At 41.2% G+C, this 19,707-nt stretch overlaps 1 protein-coding gene across 3 annotated transcripts in view; it reads left to right on the forward strand.

Annotated features, from left to right (window-relative positions):
* The window catches only part of garnl3 (GTPase activating Rap/RanGAP domain like 3), a 131,149-nt gene that overhangs the window by 89,161 nt on the left and 22,281 nt on the right, over nucleotides 1–19,707 (forward strand). For all 3 annotated transcript variants that reach the window (XM_015943043.3, XM_015943039.3, XM_015943038.3), the window contains exons 3-15: nucleotides 3,415–3,489; nucleotides 4,296–4,395; nucleotides 7,331–7,449; nucleotides 8,883–8,947; nucleotides 12,234–12,297; nucleotides 12,461–12,487; nucleotides 12,727–12,802; nucleotides 12,916–13,014; nucleotides 13,103–13,206; nucleotides 18,920–19,028; nucleotides 19,113–19,158; nucleotides 19,239–19,345; nucleotides 19,423–19,538. In XM_015943043.3, the coding sequence (XP_015798529.3) occupies nucleotides 3,415–3,489; nucleotides 4,296–4,395; nucleotides 7,331–7,449; nucleotides 8,883–8,947; nucleotides 12,234–12,297; nucleotides 12,461–12,487; nucleotides 12,727–12,802; nucleotides 12,916–13,014; nucleotides 13,103–13,206; nucleotides 18,920–19,028; nucleotides 19,113–19,158; nucleotides 19,239–19,345; nucleotides 19,423–19,538 (1,107 nt within the window). The remainder of the gene's footprint in view (nucleotides 1–3,414; nucleotides 3,490–4,295; nucleotides 4,396–7,330; nucleotides 7,450–8,882; nucleotides 8,948–12,233; nucleotides 12,298–12,460; nucleotides 12,488–12,726; nucleotides 12,803–12,915; nucleotides 13,015–13,102; nucleotides 13,207–18,919; nucleotides 19,029–19,112; nucleotides 19,159–19,238; nucleotides 19,346–19,422; nucleotides 19,539–19,707) is intronic.

A 19,707-nucleotide genomic window follows, 5' to 3' on the forward strand; every position in this document is an offset into this window, starting at 1 on the left:
GGAGTCTGGGGATCAAATCCTGACTGGACCATTTTTTTATACCCGCCACAGATCTCTCTGAAGAATTCACAACATTGACGGCTTCAGCAACGCTGTGCCATTCCGTGGATTTTCTCTTATTTGTTTTGCAAAAGCACTTCCTTTCATTTCTCCACCTCACCCACAAGTACCTCAATTTCTGCTTGTGAAATAGCGCTTCCTTGATCTGCCTTGATCTACGGTTGCCATGTCATTGGCGGAGCGCTGCAACAGCTCTGTATATGCATGAGATTCACAAGGCACTTTGCATTGACTAAGCAGTAAGTGGGCATGGTGAGGGCGGGGATGTGGGGGATGGGCGGGATGTGACTAAAATGTGACTAAAATGCAGCTGAGAAACATTCTCGTTAGTCTCCGATTTATGAAGCGGAGATTGCGTGCAGCTGTGTGTACTCCATGTTTGATAGATCACAAACCTACTTGGCATAAGTAAATTTTTTTGCTGAGCTTAAGTACGGTTTTAGTAAGGATTCTACGCAATGTTTGATAAATGAGACCCCTGCTCTTTAAACAGATCATCAGTGTCTTTTAGTCAGCCAGAACATTGTTTTAGGTGCCTGTTGATTGCTTCTTAAATCCATTAAAAATATTGTTTTTGATTAGCTGTCATGTTTCCTACTTTATTCGGCTTCATTGAATCGTAAATTAGACTTTTGTTGCTGAGTAGTGAGACGAATTATGTAACCAGTTTCATTTAAACTTGATTTTTATCCATTTATGCTAAGATGCTATTGCAGGCTGTCTGGTGTGTGCAGGGTCCTCGGTCAACCCAATCTCTTTTTTTATGTTGTCAGAATGGAGACCTCTGTCAGCAACAGGAACAAAATATAGCATGACAGTCAAGAGGGTCAAAGAGCTAAGGGCAAAGAGAAAGCCATGGGGAGGAGGAGCAAATAGGGGGTGAGAGGATCTGTTGCCTAGCAACATCAGTAAAATTATGGGCTCAACAGTTGTAAGAGGAACACACTGAAGATGGTTTCATTGAGTTGAACAAACAAACTCATTACATATTCAATGTGTTTTTTTAATGTTATGTTTTATTGCTGGCTTGCCATGATTGTTTGAGCTTGCAACAGGCTTTGTTTGGACTGACTCAAAAATGCAGCTTCTGCATGTGTGTGAAGGGCAGAAAGGCAGACGAAGCTTCGGAAAGTACAGCGGCAGGTGTCCGGGATAAACAAAGCATCAACAGTCTTTTGCTTTTAGTTGTCATGTGACTTTGGGCAGGGAGACAACCAATGGTAATTACTCTTTTGGCTATAATTCTAACATGTTTATTAATGCACACTATTCCTTTAAAACAAATAAGTGATATTCCTTTATTCGACAGATATACAATGGCAATGAGTGTTATTTTGTCATCAACGATTTTGGTTGTTGAAATAATCATGACTAATCGATTAATCTCAGCAGCACGTATAAATCTTAAAGGTGTGGTTGACTAAAAACAATTTTTTTTGTTATTATTTATTACAATCGGTCACTCTTGAGTTTTTCATGCAGGCTGAACATGAAAACAGTCTCCTACACCTATCTCCTGCGTTAGCTTCCGATAGAAAATAGATGGTCAAACTCTAAGATTTGAAAATCTTTACATTCCTATGTCACACTGTGAATTTGCATTCATGGCCTCGCCCATCTCGGCTGGCGCCCGCCCACAAGAAGACCTTTTATTTATTATTTTTTGCAGCAAGGAGAGAGAGCAGAGAGTGTCGTGGTGATAGTGACTTCGCAACAAGGCTGAACGCGTTCTGTTAGCCAATCAGAAGCGAGGTGTGTGAATATCATTCATAATCATGAATGATCCTGCTGTTTTCAGCCCACATCTGCACCAGCAAACCTTTGCATCCCAGAACATGAGCATCATAGCTTTTTTAAATGACTCATAAGGCATTGGTTTACATTGGAGAATACTACAAATGTATTGAATAACTGAGTAAACCACACCTTTAAAAAAAGGACAGTATAGTTTGGAAGTTGAAGAGATCAATTCAGCACACTTTCTTGTCCAATAAACATGCTGCCACAAAATGCTTCACTTAGCTTTACACAAACACAGAAACCTGGTGACAAATCTACCAACTCCCCAATTACCATGCAGTGTCTTGTTTGTTTATGCCATCCAACAGCAGCCACAACAAAGTGACAAGTTGTGGCTGTGCACATATTTTAGAGACATTATGCAGACATGCCTTACTCCATGACTTGTCCATGCATAAACGTGGAGCAAAAAGCTAAATCTGGCCCTACATTTCTTTCTCTAAACTCCTGGTTCCTCAGGTGAGCTGTTGGTATATAACCTATGTTTAAATCAATATCCCTGAACAACTGCTGGAACACTGCAGAGCAGCACACTTAATGCATGCTCTAGTTTGTCATGGGAAAAGATCAATTTCAAGGTTATTTCATCTGAGAAAAAAAGAATCTTTCCAGGAGGACAGATGGCGTTACTGAAATCAGTCGTAACAGCATGTGAACCTAGTCTCATTTAAGGGCAGCAATTCCAATATTACACCAACATATTTTTGTAATTAACTATAAATAAGCGTAAGCCAAGGCCCATGTTTTATTTACGAATAGGAGGAGGTATCTGACACATTTTGAGGATGTAAAGAGTTCAACCCTTTTCAAGTATACATTATTTCCTCATCTGTTTTTACTTCACTCCTCCCACACAGCACTGTGGTGGAGGTGCCTTAACCAGAGACATCTAATCGGGGTAATAAGTTGAGGTTGGACTCGTCAGACTTGCTGATTAAAGCAAAGGAGGTGACTGCTCACATGTTTGCAGCATGTTGCCACATGATGCTGTTGTGGTTCCTCTTTTGGGCTCAAGTGTAGCCATATTATTCTGACCACAGACATTATATATGTGGATGCCCTGTGGACTATTGGAGGTGCCGTAGTGGCTGGCCGCCATATTTTATGGGTCTCCATTTGTCCCCAGTGCATTTATTTCTACTGAGGAAGTTGCTTACCTAACTAAAAAACATATTTTATCAAGCTATTTCACAAAATCAGACATATGTTATGATAGTAAAAAGATAAATATAATTAAACAAAACAAATGAAAACATTAAATCCCAACAGGTAGGCTAGAAAAGTTAATAATAATCCCATGTGATCTGTTTTCAGTAGTGCGCCGATTGTTGAAACCATAGGCTGTAAAAAGGGGCATAGTTGTTCACTCAGTGTTTACTCCAGTTGGGTTTGGAGAGTGAGAGACCCATCCAATATGGCGGCGATGCTGTTGCACTCTCCAGTGTGCAGTTAGGTGTTTACGTAAACATGTCTTATGATTCTCACCTCCTTCTTACTGTCTGTCACAATCTCTGGTTGATCATATGTCTAATTTTAAACTTTTCTTCCTCTCAGCTGATCTCCAGTGATGCAGATGGGGCCATTCATCGGGCGGGACGCTTCAGGGTGGAGAATGGCTCATTAGATGAGGTAAATACAGTTTTACCATGCTATTCCATCCATCCATCCATACATCAAACCATGGCTAGCCAATCTCTATTCAGTTCTTCAATAATGTGGCAACTATTTTGCTCGTACCTCCAGAAGAATTCTGTAACCTGTCTCCTGTAGCTGCTGGTACAAAACATTTATTACTCATGGTCAAATAAAATTAATTTGGCTCAGAGTGATTGCTACATTATTAAACAAAAAGAAAACTTCCATGTGTCCCTGTTTCTTTACTATCTGCCTCTTTTTATCTCAAGAAGAAACAGTTGCTCGTTTTGAAATACGGTCAGTCACTCGGAGTTTCACGTGCCGGATGTGCGTTGGCCACAGAAAGAACTATGATGGGTAAATGATCGGGTCCGAAGAAAACACACTTATCTGCGTCACACCGGCTTGTAGGCTGTTGTTGGTTTAGCGGACAAGAGACAGTAGAGAACATCTTGGCTAGTAGAAACTAACCGTTAGCATTAGCACAGCATGGCAGAACTCCTTCAGGCTTGTGTTATTTGTGGGGGTAAAGCATCAATGTTCCAGAGCAAACAGAGGCAGAGGCAGGTGTTTGCATATCATCAATAATGACTAAGACTCCAAGTGCTTTCTCTTGTGCTGAGTGTAGACCCACTTTAAAGACCAAGTTCAGCTGTCTGAATGTGATTTCCTGCCCTGCATAACAATTGTGCATGTCTGCATTGTGTAACACTTTTCTGCAGGAAAACGCTGCAAGAAGCAGCTGCAGCCATCCTAATGACCTTGTGTTGCATGTCTCTGTGTGTGCATGTGACAAACAGACTTCAGAATACACTCCGGGGACATGGAGGAGAACGGATGTCCATCTGGAAAACCCAGAGTACCACACCAGATGGTACTTTAAATACTTCTTGGGAAAAGGTCAGTAGTGCTCTGTTGGAATCGGTTTAAGAAACATACATTTAGTCAAAGATGTAGTTCATGAATCCATGGTTAGGTTGAAGAACACCTGATGGGTGCAGAAATAAACCAACTTCTTGAGTGTTGTCCACGACCCACTGGACACTTTGTATCTTATCAGCCATGTCTAACTGATCCAACGTTCTTTAATCACAACTAAATCCATATAATCTGAGAGCCTCAAACCTTCTCCAAGCCTCATCCAGCACACATGAAGGAAATAAGTTACATGATCATTAAAATGCCTACAAGTAAAAGCCGTAAAGACTCTTCTGTTGGCTCCTGAAGAGTCCTCCGGTCTACATGAAGATCACAGGAAAGCAGATTGTTAGAAATAAATTAGAATTATTCACCTGCTCCTTCAACCTTTCTGACTGTCATCATTTCAAGATCCTCATTATCAACCTGCCTGTTTTCAGACTCGGGTTGTAGGCGGTGATGCAAGTGGCACAACAAAAGATAATAGTCGGTATTTCTTGACCATTATCAGAGCGGGAAGGATCGCAGAGGACTGAGAAGTTCAGATAAATGACAGAACCTGGGATGGATTCAGACCCACATGTGAAGGAAAGTTAGAAAAAGTCAACTACGGAAATGGGGGAAATCCACGCAGAGTCGAATGATGTTTTTGCATATGGAGTTTTAAATGATCCATGTCTGAAGTAAGTTGGCTGGACCTGTTTGGACCACAGCTGAGCCATCTGTGTCTCACAGTCTGAGCAGAGCTTCAGCACACCATTGGAAAGCCACTTCCTGTGTGACAAAGCACCTGCTGTTTTAGAATTAGTCGTTGTTAATTAGCAGAAAATAAGTAAAACTGTTTATCCTTTTCTCTGTTTCCAGATATTAGATAAAAATATTTCTGATTGTGGAGAAATTAAAGGCTTAAAACTAAAAGAAAATTGTGGTTATGTGCAGCGTGGCCTCATCTGAAGCATCAAATTACAGTTTTTTTTTTCGATTGCTAAAACACGTTTTTCAAAACTGTACATTTCTTTCAAAACTGCACACACAAAACCCCAAACACAACACACAAATTCCTAAACCGTGGCTTCCCTTTGCAACAAAACCCTGCCATCACATATCGTAACATGTTCCCAAAATGGAACACGTGTTTTCATTTGGTAAACACAGCCACATTTTCACATGACACACACATACCATTCATTGCTTTAACACAAGTAGCCTTTGGGTGAACACTACCAAGCATGGAAAGAACACTGAAGAGCAAAACTGAAAACCCAATTGTCTAAATGGAACCCAATGAATTACACACTGAATGTATGACAGTGCCCACTTTTCTCTGAGACAAACATTAGACATCACACAAATTTTGAGACAAAACATTTTATTTTGACAGTTACACCCCCCCACCCCCAACCCCACCCCAAAAAATTTTTTTTGAGACAAAACATTTTTTTTTACAGTTGCTTTAGATTTCACCTTTCCAGTACCTATAATGCAGCTTTAGCAGTTCCAGTCTAGGTCACACCTTCCTGCATCTAATCAACACAAAGACTTCCTCTCAATAGAGGCTAACGACTCATCAGGGGGTAGAGAGGAGGGGGTACCCCTCTACCCCTATTTTCTGTTTGTTAAATAACAACATGTTTATGTTTATTCATATGGCAGATGCTTTTATCCAAAGCGACTTACAATTTATAACCTATAGGACATGTTGTGATCTGTGGGGGAAACCGGAGTACCCGGAGGAAACCCACGCATGCATGGGGAGAACATGCAACTCCACGCAGAAAGGCCGCAGCCGAGTTTCGAACCTGCAAGCTTCTTGCTGCGAGGCAACAGTGCTAACAACTGTGCCACCATACAGCCCATATAAGTTTCATTCTGCCAAAGTGTACTAGAAGTTAATCCATTGGGGGAGTGGCTGTGTGATGTAAAACAGCAGCGTTCAATGACCAGAAGCAGCCAAAATCCCAATGGTGTGGGGGGGTTCCTCCACGTTTTCAATGCTGGGAGTTCAGAAACAACGATTTTATAGCTGCATCCATGCTGCTTCGTTTTTTTTTTTTTTTTTTCCCATTGGGCTTCAACAGAAACTCTTCCAAGTTTACAAATGTTGGTTGTCTGACAACATCTGCTGATGTCATGTCCTACTGAGTTACAACCAGTCAGCATGAGTTAACCACAAATCTGACTCAGCGACTCTACCGGGACATTTTCAAGTGTGTACCCCAGTTTGGTTGGTCCCTGGAATGGCCCAGAAAATAGTCCTGTCTGGCCAGTCCGATGAAATGTGCCTGTTGTGAAGGTCCGATGAAATCACCCAGTGTTCTAGCCGTGCTTTTGTGAGGAGAAACGTTCAGGTGTCCCACCTTGATCAATCAGTCTAATAATAAAAACAATTCCTACCTTGAGTTTACCTCCGCATTATTAGAGTAACGCCTTTTGATGTTTTGAAGGTATGATGTCATTTCTGTCATGTTTGCAAATATTACTGCACATTACACTGATTGGTTTATTTTATTTATATTGAAAGGAACAATTTCAAACTGTCAGTGTTCATGTTGGTATTTTCCATTAATTATTGTTATAGAAACAATTATAAATACAGAGTTTTATTGGTCCAAAATGTGAAATGTGAATTGTACATATTCTTACGGATGTTTAAAATGATTGCATCAGAAGTAAAATGCATATCTTTTAATTGAATAAAATAAGACTAAAATGAAAGCAAATTGGACGACTAAATTGTGACTAAAATTATTTTTTATTTTAGTCAAAAGCCTAAGACTAAAACTAAACTAAAATATATAATATATCTTGTCAAAATTAGCACTTGTATTAAACTAATATTTACAGTAACGTTGAACATTCTGCTGTAAATGATCACGAGTTCATGTTTCATTTTGTCTCTTGTTTTTGTTTCCATCAGTCCACCAGAATTATGTGGGTACGGATGCAGAGAAAAGCCCTTTCTTCCTGTCAGTTGTGCTCTCGGACCAAAACAACCAGCGGGTCCCTCAGTACAGAGCAATCCTCTGGAGAAGGACGGTAAGTTTGTCAAATGCCATCCATCCATTTTCAGCCATTTATTTGGGGTCGGGTCGTGGGGGCAGTAGCCTTCCCTCTCCCCAGCCACTTGGGCCAGCTCTAGGAATCCCAAGGTGTTCCCTGACCAGCCAAGAGACATACACCCTCCAGCGTGTCCTGGGTCCTCCTTTAGGTCTTCTCCCGGTTGGACGTGCCCAAAAACCCTCACCAGGGAGACATCCGGGAGGCATCCCAACTAAATGCCTGAACCACCTCAACTGGCTCCTCTCGATGTGGAGGAGCAGCGGCTCTACTCCGAGCCCCTCCTGGATGACCAACCTTCTCACCCTTTCCACTACCCAAAGTTCGTGACCATAGGTGAGGGTAGGAATGTAGAGCGACCGGTAAATCGAGAGCTTTGCCTTCCAACTCAGCTCTCTTTTCACCATGAAAGATCGGTACAACGCCCGCATCACTGCAGATGCAGCACCAATCTTGCGCTCCATCCTTCCCTCACACATGAACAAGACCTCAAGATACTTAAACTCCTCCACTTGGGGCAGGACCTCATCAAATGGTAAATGTTAAATTACCTGTGTTTATACAGTGCTGTCTAGGGTTTTACAACCCTCCAAGGTTTTTTACAACACAAAAGGTTTCTCACCCTTGCACACACACACACACTCGCTTGCTGGTGATGAGCTATAATGTAGCTACATCAGCCCTGGGGGTCACGGACAGAAGCGAGGCTGTTGAACACTGGCGCCACCTGTCCCTTCGACCACCACCACTGGACAAAGCAGGATATCTGTCTTGCCAGAGGACACCTCTGCCACCGCCGCCCCAATATTGGGAAGAAATTCTCAGATAAATAGTTATCATATACAAATTCACAACGATTGACCCTTCATTGAACCTCAAACACGTGTATCCCATCAAACGTACTTAGATGATCCGTTTAGCAAATGTTGTTTTTTCTAACTCAAAGAAGCACAATCTTCTGTCTTGAGGGACACTTTTGAGTCAGTGTGTGTGTAGGTGTGTGTGTGAGATGCTTGCTCATTAATGTGTGTTTGCTGCTTAGTGATTCAGTTACATGACCAAGATAGCTTGGATCTAATTTTGGCCTCCAGCCTTGTCTGGAACCTGATTAGGGAGGTGCACCTCCGCTGCACGATCACATTGATTTGTCTTGTTTCTGTCAGGCTCTAACTGGTACAGGATGTTTGTGTTGCATGTTGTTATACAACAGAGCCGCTGTGTAATTATTCTGTCTGTAATCCAAGAAAACGTGTGCAGTTTGAATTTCTTATTGGGTACCAATGCACAGTTCTCCCTGACTGTGCTGAAAAATAGCAGTTAGCTGAACAAAAACATGCTATAGCAAGACAATTAAGTCTCACTGTTAATTATGTTTTTAAATCCCAGATCTGTTTTGTTCTTTTTTGGCTCAGGGCACGTTGAAGATCAGCCTTCCCTACAGCCCAACAAAAACACTGTCAGTTAAGTCCATCTTAAGGTGAGTGGTGTCGCCTGTAGTTTTAAAGGGGACACATTGTAACTGCTCTTAAGTTATGGTAAAGTCATAAACCAGCTCAGTGACCTAGTAGTATGAGTATCCGCCCTGAGACCGCGAGATCGTGGGTTCAGATCCACGGTCGGGTCATACCAAAGACTATAATTCAATTCAAGTTTATTTATATAGCGCCAAATCACAACAAGAGTCATCTCAAGGTACTTCATACAGTAAACATTCCAATACAGGTCAGTTCATTAAGCCAATCAGTACAAAGTTTCCTATATAAGGAACTAAGCAAATTGCATTGAGTCACTGACTAGTGTCAGTGTCTTTACAGCAATCCTCATACGAATCAAGCATGTAATAACAGTGGAGAGGAAAACTCCCTTTTAACAGGAAGAAACCTCCAGAGGATCCCGGCTCAGTATAAGAAGCCATCCTCCACGACTCACTGGGGATCGAGAAGACAGAGCAGACACACGCATACACAAACACACATACACACACACAACATATATACCAAGTAGTGTTGCTATGGTTACTTGTGATTTCTTAGTAAATAATCTATTTAGTGACAGATAAACCTTATTGTATTTATCCTAGTGAATCTATAATTAACTCAAGGGGTAAACTAGTAGTAGCACATTCAATGTCAAAGAAAGTTAAGTGTTATTATCAGGAGAGGGAGAATGTTTAAGTGGTTAGCAACAGTGTTCAAGCCGATGGCCCCCACCATGAGGCCACCACAGCTCAGCAGAACATCATTGTAGTTTCTTCTGGGGAGAAAAACACTTAGAGAAAAATAAAGTTAACAACTGTAAGTTATAGGAGAAAGTAGTCGAGTGTGGAAAGTGGTCAGTGTGTCCTCCAGCAGTCTAAGCCTATAGCAGCATAACTACAGAGATAACTCTGGATAGCCTTTTAGATGGAGGCATGTTGGAGGCAGGGCAAGGGAGAGCCGTCTTTACCGACTGTACACTCCACCTCCCTCTACTCCCCCACTTGTCCAGATCTAGGCTAACATCAGATTTTAACCATAGGCCCTATCAAATAAAAATGTTTTAAGCCTGGTCTTAAAAGTAGACAAGATGTCTGCCTCACAGACTAAAGCTGGGAGCTGGTTCCACAAGAGGGGAGCCTGAAAGCTAAAAGATCTGCCTCCCATCCTATTTTTAGATATTCTGGGAACCACCAGTACACCTGCAGTCTGAGAGCGAAGTGCTTGGTTAGGAACGTATGGAACAATCAGATCACTGATGTTTGATGGAGCTTGGTTATTAAGTTTTATGAGGAGGATCTTAAAATCTATTCTGAAATTAACAGGCAGCCAATGCAGGGAAGCTAAGACAGGAGAGATAAGATCCCTCTTTTTAATTTTCATCAGAACTCTAGCTGCAGCATTTTGGACAACAAAAAGCTAATGGGTCCCAATGCCTCCCTGCTTGACACTCAGCATTAAGGGATTCGATTGGTTGGTTAAACCACCAAATAGTTCCAGAGCACAGCCGTGTCTGCAGCTCACTGCTCCCCCAGGGGATGGGTCATATGTGGAGAACAAATTTCACCACACACCAGTGTGTGTGACGACTAATGTGACTTTAATCTTTTAATAGTTCTATGTTCAATAAAAATCATGTTCATGAAGTTCTTTGAATTAAACCTGTTGAATCCTAGGTCTTTTTTGAGAAATCTTTAATGAGTATATTTCTATAACCACAAGGTCTATTTGATTGCTTTGGTTTCATGTCTAAGAAAAATCTTGTGGGATTTGTTGAGATGTGTAGTAGTATACTAAAGTATAGTATAGTAAGTGTCACTGATTTAGTGGAAATGGACATGGAACATTGTGGAAAAAGTAGATTTTTGTCTTAGCTGCCTGAAAATGTCAGATTTCAGGATGAATACCTCTTTGGAAAAATTCATCAGTAGCTTCAAACTTCAATAAATTCATAGCCCTGCATTTTGACAGTAGTTGTACAAAGTACTTCAGCGCTCCCTCAAATGGCACACCTGTGCCAGGAGCATTTGGATTGCAATGCTGTTTCTTCCACTGACTCATTTCCATCCATCCATCCATTTTCTGAACCCGCTTGTCCACGTAGGGTCGCGGGGGGCTGGTGCCTATCTCCAGCGGTCAATGGGCAATCAGGTGGGGTACACCTTGGACAGAGAGCCAGTCCATCGCAGGGCAACACAGAGACACACAGGACAAACAATCTTGCACACACACACACTCACACCTAAGGACAGTTTGGACAGACCAATCAACTGTCAACAGTCATGTTTTTTGGACTGTGGGAGTAAGCTGAGTACCCGGAGAGAACCCACGCATGCACAGGGAGAACATGCAAACTCCATGCAGAAAGATCCCAGGCCGGGAAGCGAACCCAGGACCTTCTTGCTGCAAGACAACAGCTCTAACCACTGTGCCACTGTGCAGCCTCTGACTCGTTTCCATTGTTGAAAAATATTGGCGGATTTATAACACATAACCATGAAAATCAGGTCTAATATACATGGGAGTGGGTCTAAGTCTCTGGGCGACGCCATATTAGACATGATGTTTCCTTCTACGGGAGCCTGTGAGGACAAAACACATTTACACATTTGTAACAAGTGGTTACAAAACTTGTGCCATTCATAAACATTGATGTTTTACACATTTACCTCCATTTATTGGGAAAGAGAGTCTGATGTGCTTGCCAGTTTGCAGGAGGTTGAACATCTGACAAAGTACTTGTTCAAAATTGCTCTTCCAGCGATTTTTGACCCTAATGGCCATCCGTTGGTATGGTCTTACTCAAACACAAAAATACTGCTTTATTGCAATGATTTAGGTACATACTGCCCCCTGTCGCTAGGGAAAATACACACAAATAGTGCCTTTCTTATTGCGCTTTAATCTGCAATATGCTTTTGCTGTGAAATGTCACATAGTTTTCCAAAGTGTTATAAATTACAGACTTATTTGCTCGTGAGATATTACATGTCCACTGGCAGATGTCGTGAGAGCAAAGAAACAGGATACAAGGAGATGCATGACAGAGGAGATTGGAGATTATAAATTCCTGCAGCCAAGTAAAAGCGTCACTCTTCAAACTCAAATGAGCACAAATGGAACAAACTAGATGAGAAATCCCCAGTATCAGGTCTCATTTTTCTGTGTTAGGCTGTGGGCCATTTGTCTTTAATCAGCTCTAAACTCCCACTCCTTTCTTCCTTTCTCTTTTTTGTTTCCTTGCTTCTGCCAACATTTCATTTCCCGCCCCTCCTTCTTTGATTACAGTGCAATGAACATGGACCGGTTTGAGAAAGGCCCCAGGGAGATCCTCAACCCAGACATTCAGAAGGTGAGAGGGACACCAGAGCATCTGTCTGCTCCTATTGCAAAAGTCCCTTTCATGCCAAGCCCTATCAGCAGCATCTGGACTTCATGATGTCCTCAGGCTGTGTCATCTCTAGCTGCAGTTCTGGTTTGTGTGAATGACGGTTTTTATTTCTCTTTGCCTTCAGGACCTGCTGGTGTTAGAGGAGCAGGAGGTATGAGAGGCTGAACAGCAGTCTTGTTTGGGTTTTTCTCATTAAGTTGATTTATCCTTTTTTTTTAAATAAACTATTTGTCTAATTTAGTGTCAACTTATTTTTGGTGTTATTCCATATTTATTGTTCCAAATTCTGTAATTTATCCTGCTTTCAGTGTGTCACGTTATTCATATTTTATGCACTTTTCTGTTGAAACTCATATTTTTTGACATTCAACTACTATTACTGTTTGGTAGGGTTCTGTCAACTTTAAATTCGGTGTGCTGTTTGCTAAAGATGGGCAGCTCACAGATGACGAGATGTTCAGCAACGGTAACAGCCTCTGCACTTTTTAAACCTACTTACAATATGTAGGCATGTTGTATGAATGCTAAAGTGAACACATTTGAAATGGATAAACAAACTTTACTTTAATTATTTTGCAGAGACGGGGAGTGAGAGCTTTGACAAGTTTCTGAAACTGCTGGGTGACACCATCACGCTGCAGGGATGGGCGGGATATCGCGGAGGGCTTGACACAAAGAGTAGGGATACCGCTACCTTCTCAGCTGCACCAGCATCGTCTCTCCAGTGAAAAGCTTTAGACATGTTTACTATTGTGTCTTTGAGCAGATGACACTACAGGAATCCAATCCATCTACACCGTGTATCAAGGGCATGAGCTCATGTTTCACGTGTCTACCATGTTACCGTACTCTAAAGACAACAAACAGCAGGTGTGTATCTGTATGGGTGGGTTTGCATGTTTTCACTGTTTTATGTTTTTTGTTTGGTTGATTGATTGGTTGGTTGGTGGTTTAATTGATTGGTTGGTTGATCTGTTGGTTGTTTGATTGGTTGTTTAATTGATTGGTTGGTTGGTTGGTTGGTTGGTGGTTTAACTGGTTGGTTGGTTTGGTTGGTTGGTTGGTTGGTTGGCTGGGTGATTGATTGGTTGATTGGTTGATTGGTGGTTCAATTGGTTGGTTGGTTGGTTGGTTGGTTGGTGGTTTAGTTGGCTGGTTAGTTAGTTAGTAAAACTGGGTGTTTTAGATATTAAAAAAACTTCAAGAAACATTTGAAAACATGACTTCAGTTATGTCTGGTTATTATTAGAGCAGATTCACAAAGAAACAATTTCTTACTTATTACTTTTGAAAAAGATCAGTTACTCTGAGTTTAACATGCAAGCTGAATGTGAAAATAGTCTTCTACCCCTATTTCCTGTATTAGCTTCTGATAGAAAATAGACAGAAAAACGATCAGTTCAGTAAAGACATTTTTAACGAATATGTCCGATTATAATCTGTCACTGAGTTTTTCATGCAGGGTGAACATGAAAATAGTCTACTATACCTATCTCTTGAATTAGCTTCTGATAGCAAGTAGACGGTAAAATGCTAGGATTTAAAAAGCCTGACAGATCTATGTCACACTGTCACTTGTCATTCATGGACTCACCCATCTTGACTCGTGCTAAGGTTGGGCATCGAGAATCCAAGTTCCAACTGTTCATTTTTCCCGGAATCGCTCAACATTTTTTATTTCGATTCCTAGAATGCCGACGGAGGAGGAATCCGCGGCCGATCTCCGTGAAAAATAAACGTGATCTGCAAATTGTGATCAACGCTTTTCAGAGCTAATCACACCAGCTGTCTGTGTGCAGCACGAGTCCTCCATGCCCCCACCTGGCGCGCAGCGGCCAAATCTAAACAAACATGTCTGCCGAACTTTTACTCCGTAATGTAAACTTTAACTCCTGCAGCGTAGAGGAAACTTGTAAAAATATGTCAACACGGTGGATTTAATAGAAGCTTTAAAGAACAAACTCTGGACGGTGTGAGGTTAGTTTGTCTCACTGCAGAAATGAAAACACACACGGAGCATCAGCAGTCAGACACATGAGCGTCAGAAGGCTGAACAATAACCTGTAGAATAATTAAAGTCATCATGCTGGAGAAGCTTATCTGTGGTGGACCACACCAGCTTCTGCCACAATAAATACTTATAATAATAATAATAAATCACACACAAAGCTGTGAACATTTTAATTTCCTTTCTGAACTCTTTCGGTTGAGAGTTTTAATGTTTAAAATCTGTTAGGTTGTTACTGACAGCAGCTACATTTAAGTTTCACTTCCTGTTCTGACTGAATGCTGCTGCAGCATGGAGGTGTAGTTCTCAGTCATCCTGGACATGATCATCCTGAGAGTTTTAGCTGAAAACAGCTGGACGTTTCTGGATGTGTTGGAGACATTTAGCCTCTCATCCCAGAGGCTTCTTCCACACTTTGGTTGTGGTCAGAAACAAACACACTGGTTGTGCTGCAAGTCTTTTTCTTTTTGTCTCCAAAACATGTTTTTGTCTAAATGAAGGTGATGTTGTTGTTCATAGAATTAAAATTCATGTTGAAGTTAAGATTATTTCATCAAGTAGGACCTGCGGTTAGCTGGCTCATGTAAAGCATGTCATGTCTTCAAAGAATCGGAATCGGGAATCGATAGAAACCGGAATCGAAATGGGGAATTGGAATTGGAATTGGAATCGTTCAAAATCAAACAATGTCCAACCCTATTCGTGACAACTCGTGCTGTTGTTGGTTTAGCATCCAGGAAACAGCAGAGAATGTCTCGACTAGTAGAGGCTAACCATTAGCATTAGCAACACCAACACACAGCAGAACTCCTACAGGCTTGTTTTATTTGTGGAGATAAAACAGCAATGTAGCAGAGCAAAGAGACTCAGTGGTAGACTCTTGTTGATGTCAGCCAATCAGGAAATAAGCTACTTTCTCCTCCAGCTGACTTCTACATCCTCAAACAGGTGCACCGGAGCTTTTATTCCCCCAGAGAACGACTTACAAGGTATTCATTCCTACTAGAGACCAATTCAACAATATTAAAAATATGAATAAGGCTGACCTTTAATAGCAACTGGTTATGCCAATTTTTCTGATTGGTCACCTTTACTGGCAGCTATACGTTATAATGATTGTGCTTCAGTGAAATGAGAAACACAGATAAATGTGTGGATAACACCCAAAGGCTATTCTAATTAAAAAATGCTAATTTTATTGTCCTTCAAGTACAAAGAAATACATATACATGGGATTTTAGTGTTCTTATTAATAATTTGGAATGTCCTATTAACTATTTACCAACTATTCAGAATCAGAATCAGAATCAGAAGTTTTTATTGCCATATATGTGCCAAGTCACAACATTAGGAAATTGCTGCGATATTTTGGTGCAGAAGGTAAGATAGAAAAAAAATTTTTATTAAGAGATAAGCAAATATAAGAACTAATAAAACACTCATGATAAAATTATTAATGTAAAAAGTGGCAAGAATTAGAGAAGCAGCTATCTACTCCGTGTAGGTATTTATCTGAGTGTTTGTTGAATGGTTCAAGCACAGCATCGGGTCACGTGACTGGGACCAATCAACTTGAGTGGGCTGCCCTAGGATTTTCATTCAAAAGTCCACCTGCAGAGGGGAAGAAACTGTTTTTGTGGCGAAAGGTTCTGGTCCGAATGGATCTGAGCCTTCTGCCAGATGGGAGCGAGTCGAAGAGACTGTGTCCAGGGTGAGACATCAGTAATGCTGTGATAAAAAATCACTTTTATTATTAAATTTGACTTTTGACTTTTATTACAAAAAATAAATCCAAGACACTCAATAGGAAAGCTCCTTATGGTCTTTGTGATGTCCTTCCCCTTTGTTCTAATGCCTCCCTGAGGTTGACATTGTTAATTACTCTAATTGAAATCACGTCTTCACAGATAATTGATTCAGTTTCTTTTTACTTGAAACACTTAAAACCAAGTCCTATCTCTTTCTTGGAATAATAATTTCCCCTCTTTTTTGCAACCTTCATTAAACAAATGAACCTTCATGTAATCAGCACAGAGAAGATACTGGGCTGAGGTCGTTAGCACTTTCATTTAAGAAAATTTAAACAGGAAACAAGGATGATGGCAGCCACTAAAGACAACCTATTTAGAAGGAAAGAGAGAAAAAAGGGACATTGTTGCTCTTTTTTGTCAAGTCAATATTTGTGATGGGTTGGTGCTTTGTGGATCTGACACATAATTGGATTTTTTAAAGAACAGCCACTCTGGCGGTCAATAAGAGGGAACAGTCTGTGCTTGTTCTGGATGGGGCTGCTGTGTGCTGCACGATTCCTCTCCACCTGAGTAACAAGAAAATCACCCCTACTTCTGTGGTGGTTTTACAGTCATTGTTGTGGCTGGATGTGCCTCAGGCAAAAAAAGAAATTATACAAGATATTAATAGTGGAATGTGCTCATTAATATATAGAAACGTTGAGTTTGGAGTTGTTTCTTCTAAGGCCTAGTCCACACGTAGTCGGGTTTTTTTAAACGAATATCCGCCCCTCCAAAAACTTGCATCCACACCACCTCGTTTAAAACAAAAACTGTCCACACGTACCCGGATAAATACGTTGTTAAGGACATGCCAGACCTGTAGACGGCAGTACTTCCCCCGTTCTTAACCTCGTCCTTCGTCTGTGGTCTTCCGCAAGGAGCAGTAATTCCACTTGCAAAAACAAACAAGCCAAAAGCGCTTGGACAATTGATAAAGCGAGCGCAGCTCTGAGGGCATCCATGCTGTCGGCTAGTGTAAACACAGGTCGCACACGTGATGTCAGCATTTTTTGTCGCGGAAAGTGACGTTGCGGAGCTTAAAACTCCGGTTTTGTCTGTCCACACGCAGACACCCAAAACGGAGAAAACGCAATCTTCCCTTTGGCCGGAGTTTTTAAAAAGATCCGTTTTCGTGTGGATGACAGGCCAAAGCGTAGAAGAATATCTACGTTTTGGCAGATCCCCGGCTACGTGTGGACAGGGCCTAAATCAAGGATGCCCAGTCCTGGTCCTGGAGGGGGCGGTATCCAGCAGGCTTTAGTGGTTTTTCTGCTCCAACATGCTTGATTCAGTAGTTGAATCACCTGTGCAGCAGCTCATCCGGCTCTGCAAAAGCCTGATAATCAGCTGCTGATTGAAACCAGGTGTGTTAACAGGATTAACACTAAAGCATGCTGGATAGTGGACCTTCAGGACCGATTGGGACTCCTGGCTAGACCATCCCATATGCAGTACAGGCCAAAAGTTTGGACACACCTTCTCATTCAATGTGTTTTCTTTATTTTCATGACCATGACCATTTACAAAGGGGCCAACAAGTGCTAAACACCTCTGGGAACTCCTTCATGACTGTTGGAAAACCATTTCAGGTGACTTCCTCTTGAAGCTCATCAAGTGAATGCCAAGAGTGTGCAAAGCAGTAATCAGAGCAACGTGCGGCTATTTTGAAGAAAATAGAATATAAAACATGTTTTCAGTTATTTCACCTTTTTTGGGTTAAGTACATAACTCCACATGTGTTCATTCATAGTTTTGATGCTTTCAGTGAGAATCTCCCAATGTAAATGGTCACGAAAATATAGAAAACACATGGAATGAGAAGGTGTGTCCAAACCTTTGGCCTGTACTATATATATATATATATATATATATATATATATATATATATATATATATATATATATATATATATATATATATATATATACAGTATATATATAATTTTTTGAACTTATTTTTTTTCATATAGATATATATAAAAGCCAACTAAATAAAGCCTAGGGATTTAGATATTACTACTTTAGATCATCTAACACAACTTTGTGTGGAACACAAGAACGAAACATCTCAAAGCTAATAGTGGTTAGCATAAATCTTCCAGATGCCTTTTAAATAGCTCTCAAGCTGAGACAAGAGTCCTCAGAACCGGCCTCCTGCACTTCTTATAGCGGAACCAACGAGGGTGTAACCGGATCTCTTCTACATTTTGTGGATTATTGCTGAGCGATTGGAAATGAACAGATGCTCCGTTTATTCTGATGAGCAACGTAAACAGAAACACAAACGAACAACATCACCAGCTGCCCGCTCCAATTACAAAACACATTTTGTGTAATTATTGTGACAAGGCTGTTACCGCAGGTCACACCCATAACTACACACCACACCGATCACTTTCACACACGTTTATTTCTCCGGACTGATCAACCTACAGCTCCTCCCTGCTGCTGGATCCGTTATAAAACTAAACCTTTACCTGTTTTTGCTTACTTAGAGGTGAAACAAAATGTGCACCAGACGTGTATTTCATTTACTGCTTAGTTCTCACAACCAGACAGACAAGAGGAAATTTGTACAACTTTAATCAGCAAAACATGTTTAAATCCTACAGAGCTCTGAAACAATATTCCAGTATTCACTGAAATTTCAGATTTGATGTTTGAATGTCTATATCTAGTTTTCACTCTCTTTTAAGGCTCCATTTCTAATATCAGGGTTAAAAAACAATCCCTTTGCTCATTTATTTTAAGCTGTTGGTTTTCTCTCCATGTGTGTCTGCCAGGTGGAGAGGAAACGGCACATTGGGAATGACATCGTTACCATAGTGTTTCAGGAAGGGGACGATGCGTCGTCATCCTTCAAACCATCCATGATCCGATCCCATTTCACCCGTATCCTTCACACGAACAACGACCGGGTATAAGCTGAACCACAACAACACAGTTCCTCCTGTGTCCCTTCACTCTTATCTCCAGATATTTTTGCATTAGTTAAGTATAATAGCCAGAATGACAGTTACAGGTGAGCTTTGAGTTTCTCCCACTAAACCTGAATGTGTTTGATCTGTTAGAAAAATGTGTCATGCGTCCTGTCTGCCTCAGGTTAAAGATTTTCTCCGAGGAGAGCGTCCCCCTCTTTGGACCCCCTCTCCCGTCTCCGCCGGTGTTTACTGACCACCATGAATTCAGGGACTTTTTATTAGTCAAATGTAAGAGGAAACGCTACAGGTATATGCATCAGATTTGATGACAGCAGGTTTAATAACTAAATATCGTCCCTCTTCAGTAATTAATGGAGAAAAAGCCACGCTGGAGACGCCAACCTTTGCCCAGAAGCGCCAGCGAACCCTTGACATGTTGATCCGCTCGCTTTGCCAGGACCTTACACCCGACCTGCACAAGGTATCCCAGCATTTCAGACCACCGGTGTTGTGCAGAGACCTGGATGAGTGTTATTTTTGGCTTCCTCTGTACTGCTGTCACTTCAGACAGCAGCAGTGACCGTAATCACTGCTCTGCTGCCTCTATCTGCAGCCCTCAGTCTACCGCCTCATACTGCACCACACAGATG

The sequence above is a fragment of the Nothobranchius furzeri genome, chromosome 6 (assembly GCF_043380555.1).
Source record: "Nothobranchius furzeri strain GRZ-AD chromosome 6, NfurGRZ-RIMD1, whole genome shotgun sequence".
Lineage (NCBI taxonomy): Eukaryota > Metazoa > Chordata > Actinopteri > Cyprinodontiformes > Nothobranchiidae > Nothobranchius > Nothobranchius furzeri.